Source organism: Vanellus vanellus (assembly GCF_965231255.1).
Source record: "Vanellus vanellus genome assembly, chromosome: 2".
Lineage (NCBI taxonomy): Eukaryota > Metazoa > Chordata > Aves > Charadriiformes > Charadriidae > Vanellus > Vanellus vanellus.
In genome coordinates, this window is record NC_138906.1 from 140979164 (window position 1) to 141001413 (window position 22250).

Sequence of the window (22250 nt, forward strand, 5' to 3'; positions counted from 1 at the left end):
ACAAAAATCTCTTGCAAGAGAAAAGGACTTACATGTTTCCTTTGCCATCGTACACCCATCTAGTGCTGCCAAGTCCTTCATAGTCTGAAGCCCAGTAATACAGGCATGCGTTAATGTGCAAGATAAACAGCAAGTATCCAGTTGTTCGAATGACCCTGTAAAAGTCAACAGATTCCTGTAAAACAACTTACATTTTTCTTTCCTTGTAATATGGAACCCATTGCTTTTTTTTGTAATTAAACATCCACTAAGAAGTTCCCTACCTGTATTGCCTCTTTGAAAAAAATAGCTGGCTGTTACCTCTCTCATGTTTGTCCAAGGTCAAAAGGTTAAACAAATATTTTTCCTAGAATTTTTGAAACAGGGTAGTTTTTAAATTATGGTTCCCTGAGGATCTTATAATCCACTTCTTTAACTGGCTATGAATATTTACAGAAATGTGAAGCTATATTAATGAGGCTAGAGGGTTAACGTGTTTGCCAAACTCTGTTCAAGATAGGCTCTAAACTTGTGAACCACAGCCAAGAAAAGTCTGAGGTCAGAAACGAACTGCTTTACAAGAGCTGCGCTAGGAAGCCTGCACTAGTTCCACTAAATAGTATGATTTAGCCGATACAGCAGGAGTTTTATCATTCCTAATCCCCGTTCTTATGCGTATGGCCAGTTCTTTGAGGAACACCAATGATGAACTACTTAAGCACCAAGCAGCTTTCTGTTTAATACAATAATGATCTCATTGTATATCCTCTGTTCACTGTACAGGGATCAAAAGAAAGATCTGGATTTAGCTCTCAATTCAAATATTCATACAGGCAAGGGATAAATAAGCAGGAAAAGTACAGGACTTCCCTAAACACAGGGAGGCTGCTACACAATGAGTTTATCTGCTACAGCTAGAATTCAATGCAGTTTGGAGTGCATAGTAACAGAGTGTGTGGTTTTATGAAAATTTGGTAAGTTCTAACTAAGTTAGGTCTATAAACTAAGTTAATAGGAGATAATATCTCTGTGGTGCTTCTGTGTTATGCATTCCCTTGCTGGTTCTTCAGGTGCCATTGCATGCCCTCTTTTGTCTTTCCATGCCATTGACCAATCTACCTATGTGCACCCTTCTTCTTTAGGATGTTGATGAATGAACGTCACTTCTCTGTTTAAATGTTGGCATGCTTCCAGGACAGCTATGTTTAGGGTTGCAAGCTATTGAGATAGCCAATGTGATCTAGTAATATTGCAATATTGACCATGCTGGGTCTTGTACACAAGTCTGAATCCATGCAAGTGGCCTCCTGAGGTCTGAATCAAGGTTCTGGAAGCCTTTGCTACAGTATATATTATATTCCTCTAGGCACATGTTGAATCTACCACAATGGGTAGTTAAGATGTAGTAACTTTTGGTAGCTCTGTTTCCGCAAACTCAGACCAATGGGTTTGAGAAGATAACCCAACCAGGCACATACACTTGCTGTGTAGAAATTGAGTTTGACATTATCCAGTGAATTGGTGCCTTATCACTCAAATGGTGACCGTACCAGGATATCAGATCAAAACAACACTGTTACAGTGAAATAAAATGCAATAGTTTGCACAAACAGCTCGTCTTTTTTATATTTTTAGCTCTCGCTTGTACTCTTATTCTGCATAACAATCTCTTTTCTCCATTTGACCTTTTTCTTTCCTTACCCTAATGCCTTCTGGTAAGCCAATTAATGTTTTTATCAACAAGCACCTCAAAAACTGAGAATCAGTGTTTTCTGAAGTATGTTTTAAAGCATTGCATCAGGGCATGGCCTGACATATTTGATAGTTTTTTGCAAATATAAAACATAACATTTTGGTAGCACAGTATGTAGGCATCTTTTTTTTCTACCTCGAACCTTAGCAATGCACTGATGGAAAAGCCTATAGATAATAAATTCTCAATACTAACCCTAGATATGCTGAGCAATATTGAAGTCATTGTGCTCTACCATTGTTTTTCTGCACACCATCAGTGGGATTTAAAATAGCATTTTAGTTATGAAGCATGCTGTATTTCACACATTTCCTGTTAATGACCTCTTAAGAGTATGAGGTAGAAAATGGATTCCATTTGTAATATTTACATTCTGCAGCTTACATTCTGCAAGTGATTTAATATTGGAAATGTAAGTAGGCCTGTGACCAGCAAGCAAAGACACAAGCAGTGACACACAGTTGTGGCACTCAACCAGCACCATGCTACAAAACTGTCTAACAAGGCAGAAGAGCTTTGCAGAGTGATTGGCTCTGTCTTTCCAGCTACTTCATACGTTTTACAGGACCAGTGAGATCTTGCTGTGTGTGTCTTAGCACTTCTAAATGATCACCTTCTCTGTTTTTTAACGCACAAGTCAACATCACATCCTTCAAAGTTAGGGTAGTTTGAAGACATATACATCCCATTCTCAACTTGCCCTTTAAACAACCATTTCCCATGCCATAATTTTATATAGTGTGAAACTCTGTCCCTTGCAAAACTGCCTATTTGGGTGAAAATGGGTTTGCTAATTTGTTCCCATTTCCTTGAAATCCATATACACACAACTTTATTGTTACATACAAACTACCTACTTGATTCAAAACCATCTCTATGAAAAATCTGTATCTCCCAGTACTCACTGCAGGAGGAGATAAGAAGGGTCATTGAATTATGACTCCAAAACAAAGGACATAATGTGGAAAATAATTAATTTTAAAAGCTCTAAACATTAGAAAAAGTTAAAAAATATGACAGATGAAAATAATTCTTTTTAATGATATTAGAAATTGGAGATGATAGGGAGGCAGTGATTCAGAAACTGAAAAGCAATTTCCTCATCTTGTGAAAATTCAGAGAAGTCTTCTCTTATGCCAACAAGAATTTAAACAAAGGAAAAAAAATCCCCCCAAACCACAAAAGACTCTTCAATAAGTGAAAGGAGAGGGCAATATAAGAATGAGCTTTGTGGAAGTCAGCATCTCAAAAATACTTTAGCAGAATTTTCAAACTTCTAAGTTTTGTTTTATTTTGGAGGTTTATGAAAATATGAGAGAGATGATGTTCCAAACTCCTTTTCAAATTTAACTAGTTTCTAAATCTCATCAAATATCTCATTTGCAATGTATAAATACTAATCTACCATTTAAGTGTAATAATCTCTGAAATAGAATAAGATGGTAAACGACAGATTCTCATTTCTGCTGCAGCAACATACAGGAACAACACCCAAAACTAGGACAGGAAAAAAACCTGTTGGCATAGGAATTGCACAGGATAAATTAGGGCTGATGGCACTGACAGTAGATGACAACAATAGTGACACAATAGATCAGTTCATTGGGTCTTAACAGCATCACTGACTACTGATGGGCCTATGAACCTTGCCATACATGCGTCCATGGCCTACATGAGTTGGATCCAAAATTATTCTAGTCAATGCAGAAGGTGAGAACATAGTGCAGCGGACAACAGTTATAATCACTATTTGAGATCTGTGCTGAATTGATTCTCATTCCAAGTTTAGTCAATGCAGTTCAAGTTTCTGTATATGCCAGGTTCATGGTGAGAGCGTATTTGAAGAAAAATGTTTACACAGGCTCAAGCTCATGACTCTTATTAAGTACAAATAAACAACTGCTGAGGATTTGGCACTGCTATTAGCAACCTAAAGAAACCATCTTTAGCTCTTTCACTAAAGAAACTTCTGATACTTCTGATCAGTTAAATTTTGACAGGAGCCTCAGTTTGGTGAACATTTTGCCTGAAGCAGGGCAGCTGAACTGAGCTAGCTTTCATACATGAGTGAAGCCTTACATCTATTATTTTAATGATAAAAATAAAGATAGATATTTTAAAGAATCTTAAATCAAACAGTTAAAGATGTATCATATTCCATCCAGTGCTTCAATGACAACTCATGAAATCAAATGAAATGCATTCTGTGCCAAGCTTTGCATGCTGCAAGAGTTTAATAAAGACATACCTGTAGATGTATGCTTTGTCCAGGATAGCTTCCAAACGATCATTAAACTCAAAGAATGTGTTATGCTGAATGGAAAACAAATTAAAGTAATCCAATCGTCATTATTCACCACACAACTTTTTCTAATAATACTGACATTAGTTCACATACACATCTTGAAAATAATGGATTTTTCAGTAGTCTGACTTTCTTTAAACATTTAACTAAAAGGTGAACTGTAAAGCAAAGATGAAAATTGAGTTAAACATAGTTGTGGGTGTTGAGAGTCCCATTAATCTGAAATAGGTCAGACTGCTGCAGACAGATGACTTCTTCGTGCTCAAATATACGTAATTGCTTGGGTGACTTCATCAGAGAGAATTACACACATTACTCTTTCTGAAATTCCAGCAATTCTCAGCAAGCGATCATATGTATGAACAGCCACATACTAGACGATACCATGTGGTAAGAATTGCTGCTGCATCAAATTCCCCCTGTTAATTATTTGTAGTTTCCCTTTAGTGATAGCCCTTGATATTCACATGTAGCTTTTTTCTTTGTTTTTGTTCAGTACATATCCATTTGCCTAAAATGAGGTACTCTCTAACGTTTCTTTCTTTCATATTGTTTTGGTTCTCATTTAAGGAATTTTAAAGTTTTGTTGAAAACTGAAATGAAGAGCACACTCATTTGATTCTCAGAGTTCTTGTTCCCCCTCCAACTTTAAATGAAAGCCAATTCTTTGTCGACGTATTGCTTGTATGAAGGGGAATGTATTTAGCCATAGAGTGGCCTGCTAGGTGCCATGAAATGCAGGGAGGGGGCTGTTGTCTAAACCCTTCTCAGCCCCTTCATTGTACAACTCCAGATGTCTTCAGAACTGATAACAAAAGTGGGCTTATACTTGTTAAATGTGCCGTGTATAGTTTTTGTTCTTAAAATTCCCTCCTTTGCTTTTAAGCACCTGATATTAGCAACAGAAGGGGAAAGTACATTGGTATTAAATAGTGATCTTAATTTTTTTTTTTTTTTTTAATCTCTGAAAACTAAACAGCTAATTTAAGATTAATCCGTTTAAAATAATGGAAAAAAAGCAGCCTGAATCACAAAACACCTTTTGAAAGTAGGAAATATAAAGTCCAAAGAAACATAAGAGAATTAGGGCTTCATTTGGCTAGATCATATCTTTTTTTTTTTTTGGTTTTTTTTTTTTTTTTTACTGTTGTTTTAGCTTATCCTGAAGATATTTTCCAATTCCTAAATTTCATATTCCTAAATACTATCAACAACTTTATGCTGGGTTGTAAAAACATTTATGTGTGGGTAGCCATACACCACTAACACAGATCTTACCTTTAGCATCCTATTTGCTCTAAATGCTGGGTTAAATCCAAAGAAAAAGTACAACACTTCAAACGGCAATACTGATATCACATCGAGCTGTTGGAGAGCAAAGAGATAAATTTAAACTTCACAATAATCATAATGCATTTACTTGCTGTCAAAAACCTACTTAGATTGAATCAGGATTGAGTATAATATTTGAACAGTCAGCATGCTAAGCCTGCAACTTCCAAAATACTGGCAGACACGATTATCTCTTTGAAAACACCAACAGCTTTGCTCTGTCCTGATTCCAAGTCCCCTGTGACTGAGATTTTAATCTGGTTCATGGGATTTATGAACAGCATCTCAGATATTTGATTACTAATACATTCTGTTATTTCAGTTACAGTGCTGACAAGACTAAAACGGCAGTAGGCATGTAGCTCATGAGTGGAGGTGGGGAGAGCACTCCACAAGCACTTGTTAGTAGTCCTATGGCTTTAAAAACCGGTCTGCCTACAGCAATCTGGGGGAATGTGATGAGTTAGACTCCTTGCTTGCAACCTGCAGAAGTCACATGCTCCAAAAAAGAGATTCATGATAGGATGACAAGTTTGGATTTTTTTTTTTTTAATAGACACTGTGTTTTGTTATACCTGGATGCTTCTCCTTCCCATATCACTAAGATTTTCAACATCTCCCTGCAGTACATCACTGTGTCATCTCATCTGCCTACTTTATTCTTTCTAATACTTCTGTGGAGAGAAGGAAAGCTGTGGCAAACTTGGCTTTGCCTTTTTAAAGATCCTGTGATGACTTGCGCTGTTGCTGATATCATTTGGGAACAGAAGAGGGATGTGGAACTGTAGGCTTCATCTCACTGTTATCAGAAGAGCCTTTGCCCTGAGAGACGTAATTTGTGTTGGCAGCAACTAGTCTGCAGCACTGACCTTTTATTCCATGCAAGTAAGATGCAGTTAATACCTGAACTCTGTGAAAAAAGCAAACCAAAACAAAAAATTGATGGAGGACAAACAGCCTTTTATGGCTTCTCTCCCTCTCTCAGACGTGTCTAAGAGGAGGCAAAATTTAGTCAGAAGTGCTTTAATATCAGTAACTGTTAATTAATACTTAATCATATGTCAGATTCCCCGATTATATCTATATCTTTCATGGGATGAGAACACTCAACTCTCATTAGTTTCACTCAACTCATTATTTTCTGCAGAAATCAAGAGCACTAAACATACTGCAAGTGTGAATTTAAAATAAATCCCTACATATCCACTTAGTTCTCTTGCTGTAAATTTGACTCTGTCCTACGCGCTTGCCTATATAGTGTATATCCTGCACTTTTTGGATAGTTTAATGTCAAGTATATAAGTAGTGACACCACAGTCACTGAGACAAATTTAACTCTAAAATGAGACAGGTGCAAAGGTATTTGCAGACAAGGAGGGGGCAATAACTGAGACTTCAGAGAGGTGGGCTCAACGTCACAGAGCTGTATGTGTATCCGGAATTCAATAGAATACCTATCCTCTGTTGGCAAAAACAATATTTAGGAACAAAATGAAAAATTTTCCTAAATCAAATGCATCTTTGTTTTTGAAAAGTGCAATGAACATCAAAAATCTTAGTTTGAATTTTTGTTTACTTGTGTGAGTGATGACCGGTTCAGTACCACACGAGAGGTAAATGAGTAGATTTATCATCTAACTTGAAGACTTTTAATTTTGTTTAATGAATCTCTGGCAAACAGTGCTATTGCCTTTCAGTGTGTGCGGGCATGACCTCACACAAATTAATCAAACCAGATAATTTATTTAATTTATTTATTATTACTCAGAAAGGATATTTATAATTGCATTTATAATTATTCTGTTTTACAATTAAACACTGTTTATGAAGATGGCAATCTTCAGCTGTTAAGCACTGACGTGCCATCAAGCCAATGCTTTCTGGAGATGTTCTTAAACCAACAGTGATTTTCAGTGAATAGAAAAAATCCTGTGAAATCCTACAGCCAGAATTACATAATGACATCAGTAACACAGGGTCTGCTTACCCGAAACTTCATAGAGCTGTGGTAGAATTTCTTCATTTCCACCCTGTCTGACTACAGTGATAACAAAAGGAGAAAAAGGCATAGTCAAGAACAGAATGTCAAGAATGAGCCTCTGCTACTCTAATTCTCTTCTAATAGTAGGGAGGATGACAGTTGTATTAATGATGCTCTAAAAGTATGAATGGAGAGATATATGTAGGAAGAAGTAGCACTTTTATCAGACCAGTCTACATTTGACCAGATTTTACTAGACCTACTTGAAAAAATCAGCTTTGGGGTTTGTCTTATTTTTTCCAAGTCTGGCTGTTGGTCTAGCAAATTATGTTATATTTTTCCCACAAATCTTCCCTCTCAAGACATCTGTACCAGTTGGTTCTTGACCCAAACCCCTTCAGTTTCAGGGCCAAAACCTTCATTTGACTTCAGTGGTTCCAAGAAAAATGCTAAGAATGTTTCTGATGGTGCTGTACAAAATTAGCTCTTTGAAAGCTAACATTGACATGCTAGCATTATTAGCATTATAATAATCAACATTGCATTCATTAAAATGATTAGCTATTTATTTTTAAATTGCCTTCCATGGGAGCTGATTCTAATACCTTAATAAGAAAGGGTAATCATAAGTATCTAAAGAAATGTATCTATTATTATACTTCCTGTATTTATACCAGGGACACTTTAAAAATAGCTTTAAAATCTTAAGGATATTTCCATTCCAACTTTTCACTATTATCAGTTTAAGCATTAAACTAAATGCAGGAGATCAGGCAGTAGATGATCTCCTCATGCACAAAAATCTATGAGTTGTACAAACAGCTTCAAGGGAAATACACGGCAAGCTTCCTACGCTAGAGTTTTAACCTTGTTCATAAAACTTGAGTTGTGTAGGATTTAGGCAAGATTGCCAGTTACTGAATGTCTTGGCATGGAAAAATACATGACACTGCACTGCATTTAGTATCTATCCAAACTATATTTGCACAGTTTTGCCTGTGATTCCTCTGTAAAGGTATCAGTAATATCTTGTATGCACAATGTGCAAAATTTTATGTAAAAGCACTGAACTAAAGCTAGTTCCACATTACATTTGAGGACATTTTGAATTTTCTGTCTGTTGGGCATGCTGAAGTGTCATGCTGAAGTTTTCTAAACTCATTTTCTTCTGCATTGTTTTCTTCTATAAGAAGTTAAAGAATCAAAAGTAGGGAAGATTTTAAAAAAAAGTTAAGGCTCTAGATGCCCTTTTGATATGTTAAGGGCACGCTTTTATCTTTTTTCAGATACTTGCTTAGGATTTTATTTTCCATTTTTCTATAAAAACATAATACAAAAATAGTAGCAAGAAGCAAAATTGAATGTACGTATTTTCCCCAAACAAAATATCTCAAATAATTTTTTTTCAAAGCATCCTGAAATTACAGTTTTGCTCTGATTTTGGCAAAACTCCCCATAATCTCGCAATCTGTAACAAAACATGCGTATCCTGTCCAGCAGACTATGCACTGTCTTCAACTATGATTCTGGGACAAGGTGAATAGAAAGCTGAAATTTTCACACAAACATACAAACACATGCATAATATATGAGTACGTAGATTCTGGTGAAGCTGTACCAATTTACTCCTGGTGAGAGAGAGCTTTATGCCTATTCCAATTGCTCTCATCTGTTACTTTTAAATCTGGTTTTTTTTTTTTTTTTTTTTAAAGGATGTAGATAATGGATATGTTTCATTCTTCTAAAATAGGCTAATGGAAGGTCAGTGAAAGTATCCTTTGATAAATAAAAAAGTTATATAGATCTGACATAGCAGCAAAAAATGTCTCAGATTAGAGGGCATTTCTACAATGTAATTTAACACACAACTAGTACCCACAGAAATCCCACTTCCGATACGTACTATTATATCTCCACCTTTTAAAAATTGCACTCGGGGCTGGAAAATCAGTAAGTCACACAGGTAGCAGATGTCACAAATGACGTCTGCGGTAAACCAATATATTGTATTACTTGGGGTTTGATATGGAAACACAAAGCGAAGGGGAATAAACCAGCAATTCCAATTATAGGCGACTGTCACAAGCATGAGCCATGCTACATAACGGCGATCTGAAAGAAAAAACATTGAATTTATAGGCATGAACTTAAACTCTTTTCTCATTCTTTTAGGCACATTTATTCTACTGCAGTTTCTGGGAATATTTCTCCCCAAAGCAACCTACCATTCTTCCTTTTTCAAGGGCACAGGCTGCTAAAGAGATATAGCTTGGAACTAGGAGTCACACAAAGAATTTGCAAAAGGGAAAAAAGATGATTTTATGAGACCACATAGAATTTAATGCATCTGAAGAAACTTGGTACATTTTGCATGCTGCTGGTGTATGTCATAACTGATAAAAGAATTATTTGGACCTAATGAATGCGACAAATTCTAGATAAAGGGTCAGAAGACTTGGGTTTTCATTGTGGTTGGTTTGCATACCAGCTTTGTGCATACCATCTTTACAACTGTTGCCACTTTTCGTGTCTTTTCCTTGTTTGGCGTAAGTGTTCTTTAGGGCAGGATCTATGTGTCCCTCTGAGTTGCAAACTGGAATGTGGATCTTACAGTGGCTGCCAGGTACTATGTACTACTGGGTCACTTCAATACGCCTTTACCCCATTCTGTTGCATAGCTTTTAATTTACCTGTGTATGAGTCTATGCTGTCTGGTAGCTGCAGGTACTCTATGTATTTTTTCAGTGGAGGTTTTTTGAATTTGCAGCACAGCATATCGCAGTAATGATCTTCCTCTGGCTTTGCTTCTGTGTCCTCTTTCTTTTCTTCTTTTTTTTCTTCTTTTGGTGGGGGTGGAGGCTTCTTCTTTGATGGTGCTAGCCACAGAATAGCACAAAGGGTGACATTTTAATAAAGGCTCAATTACTACATCCTGTTTTAACATGTACAAGGGCCTCATCATGTTAAAAACTCTTCTAAAAACACTTGGCAGTGACTAAAGGTACAATTCATTATAATACTGAGTGCATTAGAAAACCGATTGGAGAATAAAATTACCACTGATATCAAGAACAGGGCACTTCATATTACAGAGTACAATATATATTACTGTATTTCCTTGGACATTGCCCACAGGTAATGTCGTAAAAGATGGACAAGAAATCAGGTAATACATAGTTCAGCATTCATTAATGCTACTGGAAATTCCTCTTTACGTGGCTGTTGCAAATAAAGTATGCAGTTAAGACAGAGATAAGAAAAGGTGTCTGTGCCATGGGCTGATTGGTCCCCTCTCCTGAGAACTGATATGCAAGATGCAGCAGGTGAAACTAATGGGAAGCCCATGGTTTTGGACATTTCTGGGGCACAACACTCTTGTGGCACTCCTTTGAGTCCAGTTCTTCCATTTTTGGGCCGGATAATTTTTTCCACACATTTGTCTCATTAATTCTGGTGGCTTTACCTCTGAGTAGGATACACAGTCCCAGCGGTAAACTGGCAAACTGGATTTATAATGATTTAGGAAAAAAAGTGATTGCAAGTTCTACAAAGGGAACAAAAGAGGTAAATAAGTAAAGATTTATTTTTTTTTTTTAAAAGTAATTCCTTTATCAGCTGGTATAGTTTATAATACTTCAGGCACTATTTTTTTTCCAGCTTATTAAAAATCAGGTTAGGAATAAACAGCTTCTAAACAGTCAGAATATGAAATCACCACATTCAATTCTTTGTGAAAAGGAAAAAAAAGGTCAAACTTTTCTCTAAAGAGGGAAAATATTGTATTTGGCTTATGTTTCATATTTTGTAAAAGTAAATGTTTAGTTAATTTTGGATAAGTTTGCTCTATTAGAAGCATGTACTTAGCATCCTTAGTGTGTCTGGAAGATTGCTGCCATGGCTAAAATGTTATTTACTTTTACACAGCAAATCTAATCTCAGAGTGACTAATATCTACTCATAAGATATGTGTGATTCATATGTTTCAGATTCATCCACATGAATAAACATACCTGGGAGCTATTTTAAAAAATATAAAACTACCTTACAGGGATGATTCTAGACATTGGCCAAGATTTTTTCCCCAAATTTTTTAATGATGTGGTTCAAAGGATATTTGTACCTAAGGACCTGGTTTACTGTAAACTAATAAGGATAAATTGACTTCAGTGGGCACAAACTGATCAATTTCAGTGGATAAACATGCTATAATTACTTGAAAATTTTATCACAGTGTTTCTTATTACCACAAAATAAATTTCATCTTTAAACTCAGCAAATGGACAGCTATTTCTGGATTCACTTACAAGCTGTAGGGCTGCCTTCAGGGGAGGACAGCACAGGGTCTTTCAGCTTTTCCTTATAGACTGTTGTCCTTTCCCGCATTTTTCTGACAATCTCTTGAAGCTGAGCATCAGCATACTCATTTGTTTGGAAACCTGAAGGTGTTTGTTTCTGTGTCCTAGTTAAAACAAAAGGAAAAAAAGTTTAATGTACTGGAAAGCACGGGAAGGAACAGTGCTAATTCTGCTTCCGAGCAGAAGTCAGACATTAAGACTGGATCTTTATTTGGCACAGTGCGTATTCAAATCACTTAATTCATGGCAAGTGGACACCTAAGTTAACTGCTCTTGCTTCCTGCTTATGTCAGCCGATATTGCTGGCTACGTGCAGCAGTCTACATGATATTTCAGGTGGAGGAGGTCCTGTACCTTACGCTTTGTACAGCCCACTACACTAATGACTTCCCACTGCTGCTTTTCACCAAGTTCTGCTGCGGCTATGTAAGGCCTAGAGCTTATCCTGTGTATTCGCTAGGATACAAGGCATGCTCTTACCATCCGTGCATAAAAATGGGCTCATTATTATATAATACCCTAATAATGACAGGACATAACTGAGTTAAAGACTGTGATGTGCAGGTAGAGGAGGAGAGACTATACTTACTTTATGCTTCCTAATCTTGCGAAAATTCATTTAATCTCATTTTTGTAATGCATATCAGCTAATATGAGGTAAAAAAATGCACATTTTACCAAGTGGAAGCAAACCAATCATGTTTCTGTTGAAGCTGCTTCTGTTTCTGCTAAGAAGTTTCCCACCGCATGTTTACTCAGGGTCATAGTAACACTGAGCTGATATTCTGGCACTCACAGCATTTCTTCAAACCTGAGGACCGTTCTTTTTCAAACACCTGCACTCTCACATTCTGCACCTAAACTAATGCCTTTAATAGGATCTATGCATACTGAGCAGTCAAATAGAAAATCTAGCTGAAGGTGTTGATCAACTCTTTTGAAATTTCGTTCTGAATTACTTGCTAATATCCGATTATGCAAACTGGGGCTGTTTTGGAGTGCCACCTAGCTGACAGCTGGGCCATTCATTTAGACTTCCTCTATGTGGAGACCAGGATATAGGATTTCTCCTGCATCACACCACACAAGTGGTGTGCCTCAGGGCTCAGTGTTGGGACCATTTCTGTTCAACGTCTTTATTGATGATCTCGATAAGGACATAGGGCGTATCATCAGCAAGTTTGCAGATGACACCAAGTTAAGCAGGAGTGTTGATTCCCAGGAGGATAGGGAAGCTCTACAGAGAGACTTAGCTAGATTGGATCATTGGGCCAACATCAATGGTATGAGTTTCAACAAGGGCAAGTGCCAGGTCCTACACTTGGGCCACAATAACCCCATGCAGCGCTACAGGCTTGGGGAGGTGTGGCTGGAAAGCTGCCTGGCAGAAAGAGACCTGGGGGTTCTAATTGACAAGTGGCTGAATATGAGCCAGCAGTGTGCCCAGGTGCCAAGAAAGCCAATGGCATCCTGGCTTGTATTAGAAATAGCGTGGCCAGCAGAAGTAGGGAGGTGATTGTGCCCCTGTACTCAGCACTGGTGAGGCCACACCTCGAGTATTGTGTCCAGTTTTGGGCACCTCAATACAAGAGAGATATCGAGGTGCTGGAGCGAGCGCAGAGGAGGGCAACGAAACTCGTGAAGGGCCTAGCAGACAAATCATATGAAGAGCAGTTGAAGGAGCTGGGACTGTTTAGTTTGAGGAGGAGGAGGCTGAGGGGAGACCTCATCACTGTCTACAACTATTTGAAAGGACACTGTAGAGAGGTTGGTGCTGGTCTCTTCTCACAGGTAATTAATGACAGAACAAGAGGGAATGGCTTCAAGCTCCAACAGGGTAGGTTTAGACTGAACATTAGGAAAGAATTTTTCACAGAAAGGGTGGTCGGGCATTGGAATAGACTGCCCAGGGAGGTGGTTGAGTCACCATCCCTGGATGTGTTTTAGAGACATTTAGATGTGATGTTGGGGGATATGGTGTAGGGGAGAACTTTGTAGAGTAGGGTAGATGGTTGGACTCGATGATCCCAAGGGTCTCTTCCAACCTAGACAATTCTATGATTCTATGATTCCTAGACTCAACACTTTTCAGCTCATGTCACACACCAATGTCAGAGTTGGCTGGAAACAGCTGTGACCGACACAGGGGAGCTTGAGATCTTCTCCCACAGTCACAACTGCCACCCCTGTACCAAAAACCTGCCAGTTATGCTCAATACAGGGAGTACAGCAGAGAATTGTTCTTTCTTGTCAGTTTTTCAGCTCTGTCCCAAATACCATGGGGATGTGGATGTTACAGCAAGAGAAGAGTAGACCAAGAATGAAGCACACCTGAAATTTCCAAATTCTTGACAAGAGCTTCCCAAAGATGAATAGAGGGAAAATGGCATGACAGCATCTTGGGTAGGGAAGAAACTGAAAACACTCCGAGTGATCTTTGAATAAACACCATGTCTCCTCAAGACCTAAACCTACTTTGAAGTTCCTAACAGAAGGCGCTGTAACTAAAAAAGGAGAGTGTCAGAATGGGACGTATGTAGCTTTTTGAGAAGCAGAGTTTTCTGGAGACACAACACATATCATGGTGCACAACAAAGTATAATTTAAGGACGGGAAAATCCTTCAGCAATAAAATCATTGGATAAAATGGAGATAAGCTGTTAAAAGCAGAAGAAGCAGAAGTCTGGAAGTATGTGCTTATCATTCCTCAAATATAAGTCTTCTGTAGTGTCTATTTCTTAAAACTCCCCAGACAGGAGATTAATCAAACAGTTCTGATATACTTTGTAATCTCATCACTGTTCCTTTTATGTCACATATTCCCTTTGCTCAGGCCATCTGCAGTGTAATGAAATCCTTTCTTGTTTTGAGCTAACGTGTCACAATTAGTTTTTCAGCTTCTATGCAAAGAATTTCAAATAATTCTTACTCTTTTCTGTTGCTGTCTTTGCTTAGGGCATTAGCTCTCTTGTTGTAAAAAGCACTTATCACAAGTGTCACACCAAAGGTCCCTTCTATCTGCTTTCTAGGGATAAGCTATAAGATGTGTGGGAGTTTCTTGTTATTTCACAGTCTTTCCAATAAAAGTTAAAGTCTCCTCTATCATAAATTTCATGCTTTTTCATTGCAGTGTAGCCCAAAGGAAAGATATTGTTATTTGGTACTGATTAGAAACTACGTGAATTTTTTAAAGTTACTTGCCCCACAGTTGATAAGAAATTGATTTTCCTTGCCCTACTTCTCATCTGGTTTGCATTAACTTCTGCATTATTTTCTAGTAATGAAATGCTTACTTTAAATTTTCTCTGGTTAATACAGATGGAAGAGGCTGCATGTTGAACACTGTTAATTTGAAGATGTGTATTGTATACGTGCTTTGTGTGGAGGTGCATTTTAAATTGTCTTGGCTAATGAAGCCCATTCAAACTTGACTAAATCACTTTTAATAAACTTGACTCCATCTCTCGTGTTCAGTGGCGCTTTGCCATGAAGGAGTGACACCATACCGTGCAGCTGCCTTTCACCACATGCAGCATTTTTGGTGAAAATTAGGGTCTGGCTCAGGACCTCCTGACTGGCCTGAGACCACTTCCCCACAGAGTTGACGTGCTTTTCTCTTTTTCTTCTCTCTTTTTTGTTTGGCAATGTTTTTTTCACTACTTGTGTGCTCTTTCGTGTGGTAAAATTTTATTAACTCTATTAATATATGTTTTATAAATTCATATACATAAACACATAGCTGTCAGCAGAACATGATAGCCAGCAGGAACAAGAATACATTTTCCAGGCCAGAGACCCTGCTAAGGTAACTCTCTTTAAAGATACTACATTTAATAATTTTAATTTGTCCATCATTCTACACGCAATGTTTTCTGGTTCTGGTTTGCTGCTCCTCAGACTTTCAGATTTTGTGCCTGTGAGACAGGTTAGTTTGACTTATGTTTTTAGCATGGTCTGTTAAGGAGATAATGCCTCATTTTGAATCCATAATTATGTTCATTCTCAGCTCACAGTTATAGTTACAGAATGTATTGATATCATATGGGGCACTATTTGGTTTTATTCTGTATATGAAAGCTCTCAGGGGGTGATCAAACTTGTGGGTATGGATCAATTCCTGGTTCATCCCTGTCTGTGTTATATATCTGAATAGTTTGTGCCATACAGGGGCAGATCTGCATGGTTGGAGGTAAATCTGCACCGTCACTAAGACACTGCTTAGCTGGGCAGAAGGATGCTTTGCCTTTGGTTTCTCATGCTGAGCTGTGCTGAGTGCTAGGATTTGTCTCTAAGCTGATATGTTATTCTTTAAGCAAATTTATCTCTGACCTTTGTGCAGTATGTTACAATAGACCTAAGTTTATATTACTTAGTACACCGTATAGTCCTTTACAGAACAGAAAGGTTTATTCCCTGCAGAAGTAATAATCTCACATGGCCTAGGAAATGAAAAAGTCAGGACCACAACTCATATACCATACACACAGTTTTGTTGTTACCGCAAACACATTTTGTTTAACAACAGCAACATATGTAACACTAGAAGTATAATAATAATATAGTTTTCTTATGTTTTTAATTTGTAGGCTTTATCTTTTTAACTTGTAGGTTTTAACTTTTTTTTTTAGTGAACAAAATTACAGTGCCTTAATTATCCCCATGCCAAAAGAAAAGATTTAGACACCTATAGCGTAGTGGAAAAAAATGGCTTTCAAAGAACAGGCCATGGAAACATTGTGTTGAGTGTGCTAATGTATGTAACATCTGTTAAGTACTGGGGCTTTGAAGTTTGCTATGTCAAGAGTTCAAACAAAAAAGGGATCAAGAAATGCAATAGGTTATTTCAGAATAAATCAATTTAACCCCTTTCGAAGTTGCAATCTAAATTTTAACTCTTTCTTGCTTTTTGGCCGTGAACACCAACTACCTGATTTCAATTCCATCTTTCATCTACCAGGTGACTTCTGATAAAATTTATTTCATAAAGGTATGCTGCTGCCCCCCAAAAATACATACCACTTTTTGCTGATTTCAGTTTTAACCCTTCTTTTTGCAGCAGTTAAGAAACTTTTTCCTATCCACCTGGAAATACAATCCTTGATCATGCAAAAGAACATTTAATGTTTTTATTGAGCATGGAAATTATGATTTACGATTGTATTTTCAGCTTGTGTCTTGAAAAAAATAATTTGTTGTCTTGAATAAATTATGGAGATTCTCTGATTCAAATAACCAATTTTCAGAAGGATATGACAATGAATAGCTATGCAAATATCCACAAAACATGCTGGTATAGCTGAGAAAGATTTTAGTGAGAGAGAAAAATGTAGTTCTAGGCATCATGACAGGTATTGATTCAAAAACACATCCTCGGTTTGTGCCGACAATCCCAGTGTGGGTAATGTTACAGAAACCAGAATGATCTACCTGTCCCCAGTTCCAAGTCTAAGCTCACACATCTTAAATGACTATGAAACCAAATGTTTTTCTGTAACAGAAAAAAAATAATATATGTTAGTCATCTGCTTGGTACAAGAACAGGGGTATTCCAAAAAGCTAACTTTAGCTACTCTGATTATAGTCCCTTTATAGTCAATAGAAGGCTTCTCCGAGGAGAGGTTCAGAATTACTAAGATAGGTTTCTGTTCTGAATTGCCTGCACAAGGACCCTATCCTCCTTTACCTGCACAGGAAGCTTTTGGAGTTTTAGGAATGAGCTTTAGTATTTTCTTCAATGACAGTACAAAATGTAGTAGTGTGGTAATGATGTTTGATAGGACATTGGCTACAGGGGATTAAAAAGTAAGACTGATTCATATACAGGAAAATTTGAATTATTCAGATGGAGTAATAGAAACAAGAACAAATCTAATGCTACATAATGCAGATGTGCATTTAGAAAGAAATTGTAAGAATTTCTTTTGTAAATGGTGGGATCATCAATTGCAGATGACAAAAAGATAAATATCCAAGTGTTTTAGTCAATAGTAGGGTGCCTATGAGCTGTACTGTAATCTGGCTATGAAAAACATTTGTGCAAATGTAACCCTAGAATGCACCTGACATTGCCAGTGAAGGAGGCATTAATTTTGGTATATAAACCAATGGTGAGAGTTATTCTGACCAGCTATACTCAAAAGATGAATTTGTATAGGAAACTGTATAAAGTCACTTAGAATGATCAAAGCTGCTAAGAACATGGCTTTGAAAAGAATGGCAAAACAGATTGAGAAGCAATAGGATTGCTGTCTGTAAATTCAAATTTTGGTGGAGAACCGTGTAGAGAAAAGACGTACTTGAGCTAAGGAACGGTATTTAATAAGAATAAATGTGGATAGAAACACCACAAATTAGTATGAATTTAAGGTATGAAGAAAGTTTCCAAGCCTTTAAAAACTGAGGTCCTAAACAGCCTTCTAATATGAGTGAGCAGCAGTTGAAACAAGCATAACAGACTTCAAGAATATATTAACTACAATCATGAAAACTATTGTTGGCAGTGATTCCCGAGAATGGATGCAGCACAACAGGAAACCATCTTTGGCAAACAGACTTGAAATATATAAAGGTTTGGAAAGTGAATAAGTAACTTAACTTGTATAGGTATCACCAGGTCCACTGCTACCAAAAATCTCAACAGATCAAGTGTTAAGAAGGTGAGTTTCTAAGATAAATATATTATCTTACAGTCTTGAAACAAACTGTTGATATGTTAGATCCCATGGAATTTCGAAAAGCTCTTAATTAAATTTTAATTTTCATTAGCAGTCTTGAAACAAGTATCTTCCTCTGCCCCATCATCTTTTATTTTACAGGAAAAGTGTTTGTGAGAGACCCATCTTTAGTGATCCAGAAGATTATACCTTTCTCTATTTGTTGCATGTTTTGAAATAATGGCAGTGTATTCACTTTTCTTTGCAATAAAGAAGAATAAAATACATTTTTATTTTCATTCTATTTTAGGATTGAGTTATTCTGCACAATGCAATTTGATTTTAAACTGATGTTAGTTTTGTCCTACTAGCTACTTTCTTGCATATTTCATTAATTTAAACATAGTGATATAATAACATTTAGGTTAGTTTTGGTTATACATAGATGCAAGAATAGGCCATAAGCTTTAATAAGCTTCATGTGGACACCATGTAAATAAAACTTTCCATTGGAATTCATGACTCCCTTAGTTCAGAGTGTTTGTACAGAAATTAAGCTGGGTTTGGCCCTAAGCAAGTGTTCTTGAAACAAAATGCAGAGATCACCCATTTCCCAGGTTTCGTGTTGTATTCGTACAGCGAAATGGATATAGAAGCAACAACGTTCAAGGAAGCCACTAACTTTCAGAGTTATCTACTGGCATTAGACTCAGCACAAACTTCTTGATGCAGTGCAGACTGAAATCTAATCATCTAGGCTGTGTGAGATCCCTTCCGTTTAGTTCAAAGGTTTGTCACAGCAGCTTCTTTGACAATCCTCCTAGTTATTCAATCACAACAGGCTGTGAATCCTCTAATCTTCTTTATGGTACTCTCTAAGGAGAAGTCTGTCTCAATGCTGAACACATGGAACTCTCACTGAGGTACCAGATTAAAATGTGAATAAGACTTTATTTTAATTAGTAATTTTGCAGAATGAACTATGCAAAAGAAAGTACGATGAAAGTTGAAAGTATCAATTAACTTTGAAAAATCACTTTCTTTAATGTCACTGGTGATACAAAGTTGTTTAATGCCACCAGATATTTACTATGATGTAAAAAGAAGGGCAGCATCATTTCTGACACTAATCGCTTTAGAACAAAAGTATAATATTCTAAGAAAGAACCATATGATAATAAATTTTACCTTATCAGGAATTTTAAAAGATATTTCTTATCATATACACATAACATTGGTTACATTCAAACACATTTAAATGCAAACTCATAACTTTATATAAGGATATAATAATTTATGGCTAAGGAAAAAAAGTCTTAATCAGAGTATGATCCAGTGCTGTACAGAGTTCATCAGCACAAAAAAAATTCCTCCTCAAACTTTCTGTTCTTCAGCTTTCATTAATATGCAAGGAATAAAAAGCTAAAATGAAAACACTATAATATTCCCCATAGTGAATTTAAAAAGAAAGCTGTAATAAAATGTCTCAAATTTGAAAAATTTATTTTTCAATAGATGCTTTCATTTCTCATCTGTTTTCATACAAATGTTAAAAAAATCACACAAGCATAGGACTATATAGAATTTTGAAACATCCTATAATCCTAGTCCCCACAGCTCAAAGCAGGATGAAGTATACCTGTGCCATTACTGACAGATTCTTGTCTAACCTGTTCTTAAATGTGCCTAGTGATGGCTATTCCATAATCTTCCTAAAGAATTTATTCTAGTGTTCACTAGCCTCATTGTAAGAATTTTTCTCAACATAAATCTCTTTTGGTACAATTTTTCCTATCCACTGTGAATACAGGATAAAAAGTATAGTCTCTACTCTTTTATCTTACTTTTTATCTGTTTGAACACCGCCAATTTCTATTGCTATTTTTTTGCAAAGGAAAAATATTTGGGAAAAGGATAAGAACTGTATGGTGAGTACGAATATTAGTTAATTTTATAATTTTCAGTGTGCAGGGGTGTGAGTACCTGAATAAGAATCTTTTAGCTGATATACACTTCAGGAAACTTTAATTCAACTAGCAAGGGTAAAAATAAAAGAGAAAGAAGTGGTGGCATAGATTCAGCTTGCATAGCAACTAAAGTTTCTCCACTGTTGGGAACCCTGGCAGGCTTTCACAGTATACTGAACTTTATGCCACGTAGCAATGTTGCTTATGCTAATTATATAAAATTAGCTTGGTGCAACCAATTTTGTTGCAATTCTACCTTTGTTAGTGGTAAACTGCTATACAGCCACTTCTGCAGGAACTCGTTTCATGCAGCTTTCCTAGTATCACAAAGAAATGTGGTGAGAGAGAGGAAGAACCCATTCCTCTGAGATGACTTTCAACTACCACTAAGACCATCCTTTCACCTTCTGCAGGCTCCTGCCACATTCTTTTCCAAATTCGGCAAAAAGGTAGGCATGTTCCCTGCAGACAACAGATCGCCACACATCTCCTCCCAAGTATCATTTATACCAGACACTGAATAAGACTGGGTTGCTAGACCCCTTTGACTTCTCATCTGATCCGCATATCTCCACCTGTGACTGTTTGCTCTATTCTTTTCTTGTGCTGCACAACATGGGGTGCTTCCATTTTAAATAGCTAATGTTCGGAAAATGAGTAAATAACTGGATACAGGGTATTTTAATAACAAGTATTGGACAAGATTAATTATAGGCATGCATAATTACACTAGTCATGAAGTAATAATCAGTTTTCCTTTAGTAAGTGATAATAAGCATTATGTCTTAGATTTATTTGTCTTTTAGATTTATGAAGACTGATATATTTGCAACTGTTTGATGCAATTATATTACACGCACTAGTGTGCCTGTCACAATGCTCATTGCTTTGCTTTTTACCCTGCAGTTGACTCAACAGATAATACCAGAGATAATATTTTTTAATAAATTATAATTTCTTCCTTCACAAAATAAAGGTATCTTCTTACATTGAAAAATGTTAGGTCAATGGAGGATTTACGCAAAATGCTTTTAATTAAAGAAATAAATCAGTGTCTAAGTATGAAAAACTATACTGTTTTCCTGCATATTCTAAAAAAAATATTTTCTCTTATTTATAAAGTCAGCAATAAATATATATGAATATTATGAATATATAATTTAAAATAATGCAAGGAAAGAAAAAAATAGAGCAGCATCTCAATACGTAGAGCGATGCTCCTGTCCCTTTAGTCTCTTCATTTAGTCTTCAAGAAAAAACTTCTGAATTCGCTACCTTTTAAACTGCAGGCTACTGACTTGATTGTCGTGCAGAGTGAATGGCATTAAATAGCATGGGTAACTGCATCCTGCAGAACGGATTGAATCTAAAGGCTGTAGGAAAATACATCTCAGCAATGATTACTGCTAGTTTAATCCATTTTGGAACAGGCAGCACACCATCACCTTTCTATTTAATTTGCAGGTTCTCAATTTAGCCATTGTAGAAATTAAAATCCAAGCACTAAAAGTGATAAACTCTGAAAGAAAGACCTAAGCAGAAGCAATATGAGTGCTAAGAAAAGTATTTTGATTTTTTAATACATTAATGTTTTTTCAGTAAGGCTTACAAAATGTACTGGACATGTTCCACCTGTTTACAATTTCAAGTACTGCAGTGATTAGCTGGAAACAACTAAGGAAAAGTATTAGTCCTTCATAATGTTTGTAACTATGTTTAAACTGTTTGTGTTTGGGTTTTTTTTTTGTTTTTTGTTTTTTTTTTTCAGAAGTGCCCAGCATTGGCCTTGTTTTACTTTGTCTGAAGCTGATTGGAGTTTAGTGCCATGAGTGCCATCTTTTTCGGTTCCTACAGTAATCAAGGATTTCTGGAGACTCTGCAGAGGGTTTATACTGGGTCTGTTTCACCAGGGTGTTGAGATTTTG

The 22250-nt window shown here is 36.6% G+C and overlaps 1 protein-coding gene across 1 annotated transcript in view; it reads right to left on the bottom strand.

The window, feature by feature from the left end:
• Nucleotides 1-22250, bottom strand: part of CNGB3 (cyclic nucleotide gated channel subunit beta 3) — a gene marked incomplete at both ends in the record, with an annotated part of 69255 nt that overhangs the window by 23999 nt on the left and 23006 nt on the right. The window contains 7 exons of the mRNA XM_082499243.1: nt 33-155; nt 3981-4045; nt 5316-5402; nt 7357-7407; nt 9254-9462; nt 10041-10226; nt 11655-11809. Coding sequence (XP_082355369.1) covers nt 33-155; nt 3981-4045; nt 5316-5402; nt 7357-7407; nt 9254-9462; nt 10041-10226; nt 11655-11809 — 876 coding nt within the window. The remainder of the gene's footprint in view (nt 1-32; nt 156-3980; nt 4046-5315; nt 5403-7356; nt 7408-9253; nt 9463-10040; nt 10227-11654; nt 11810-22250) is intronic.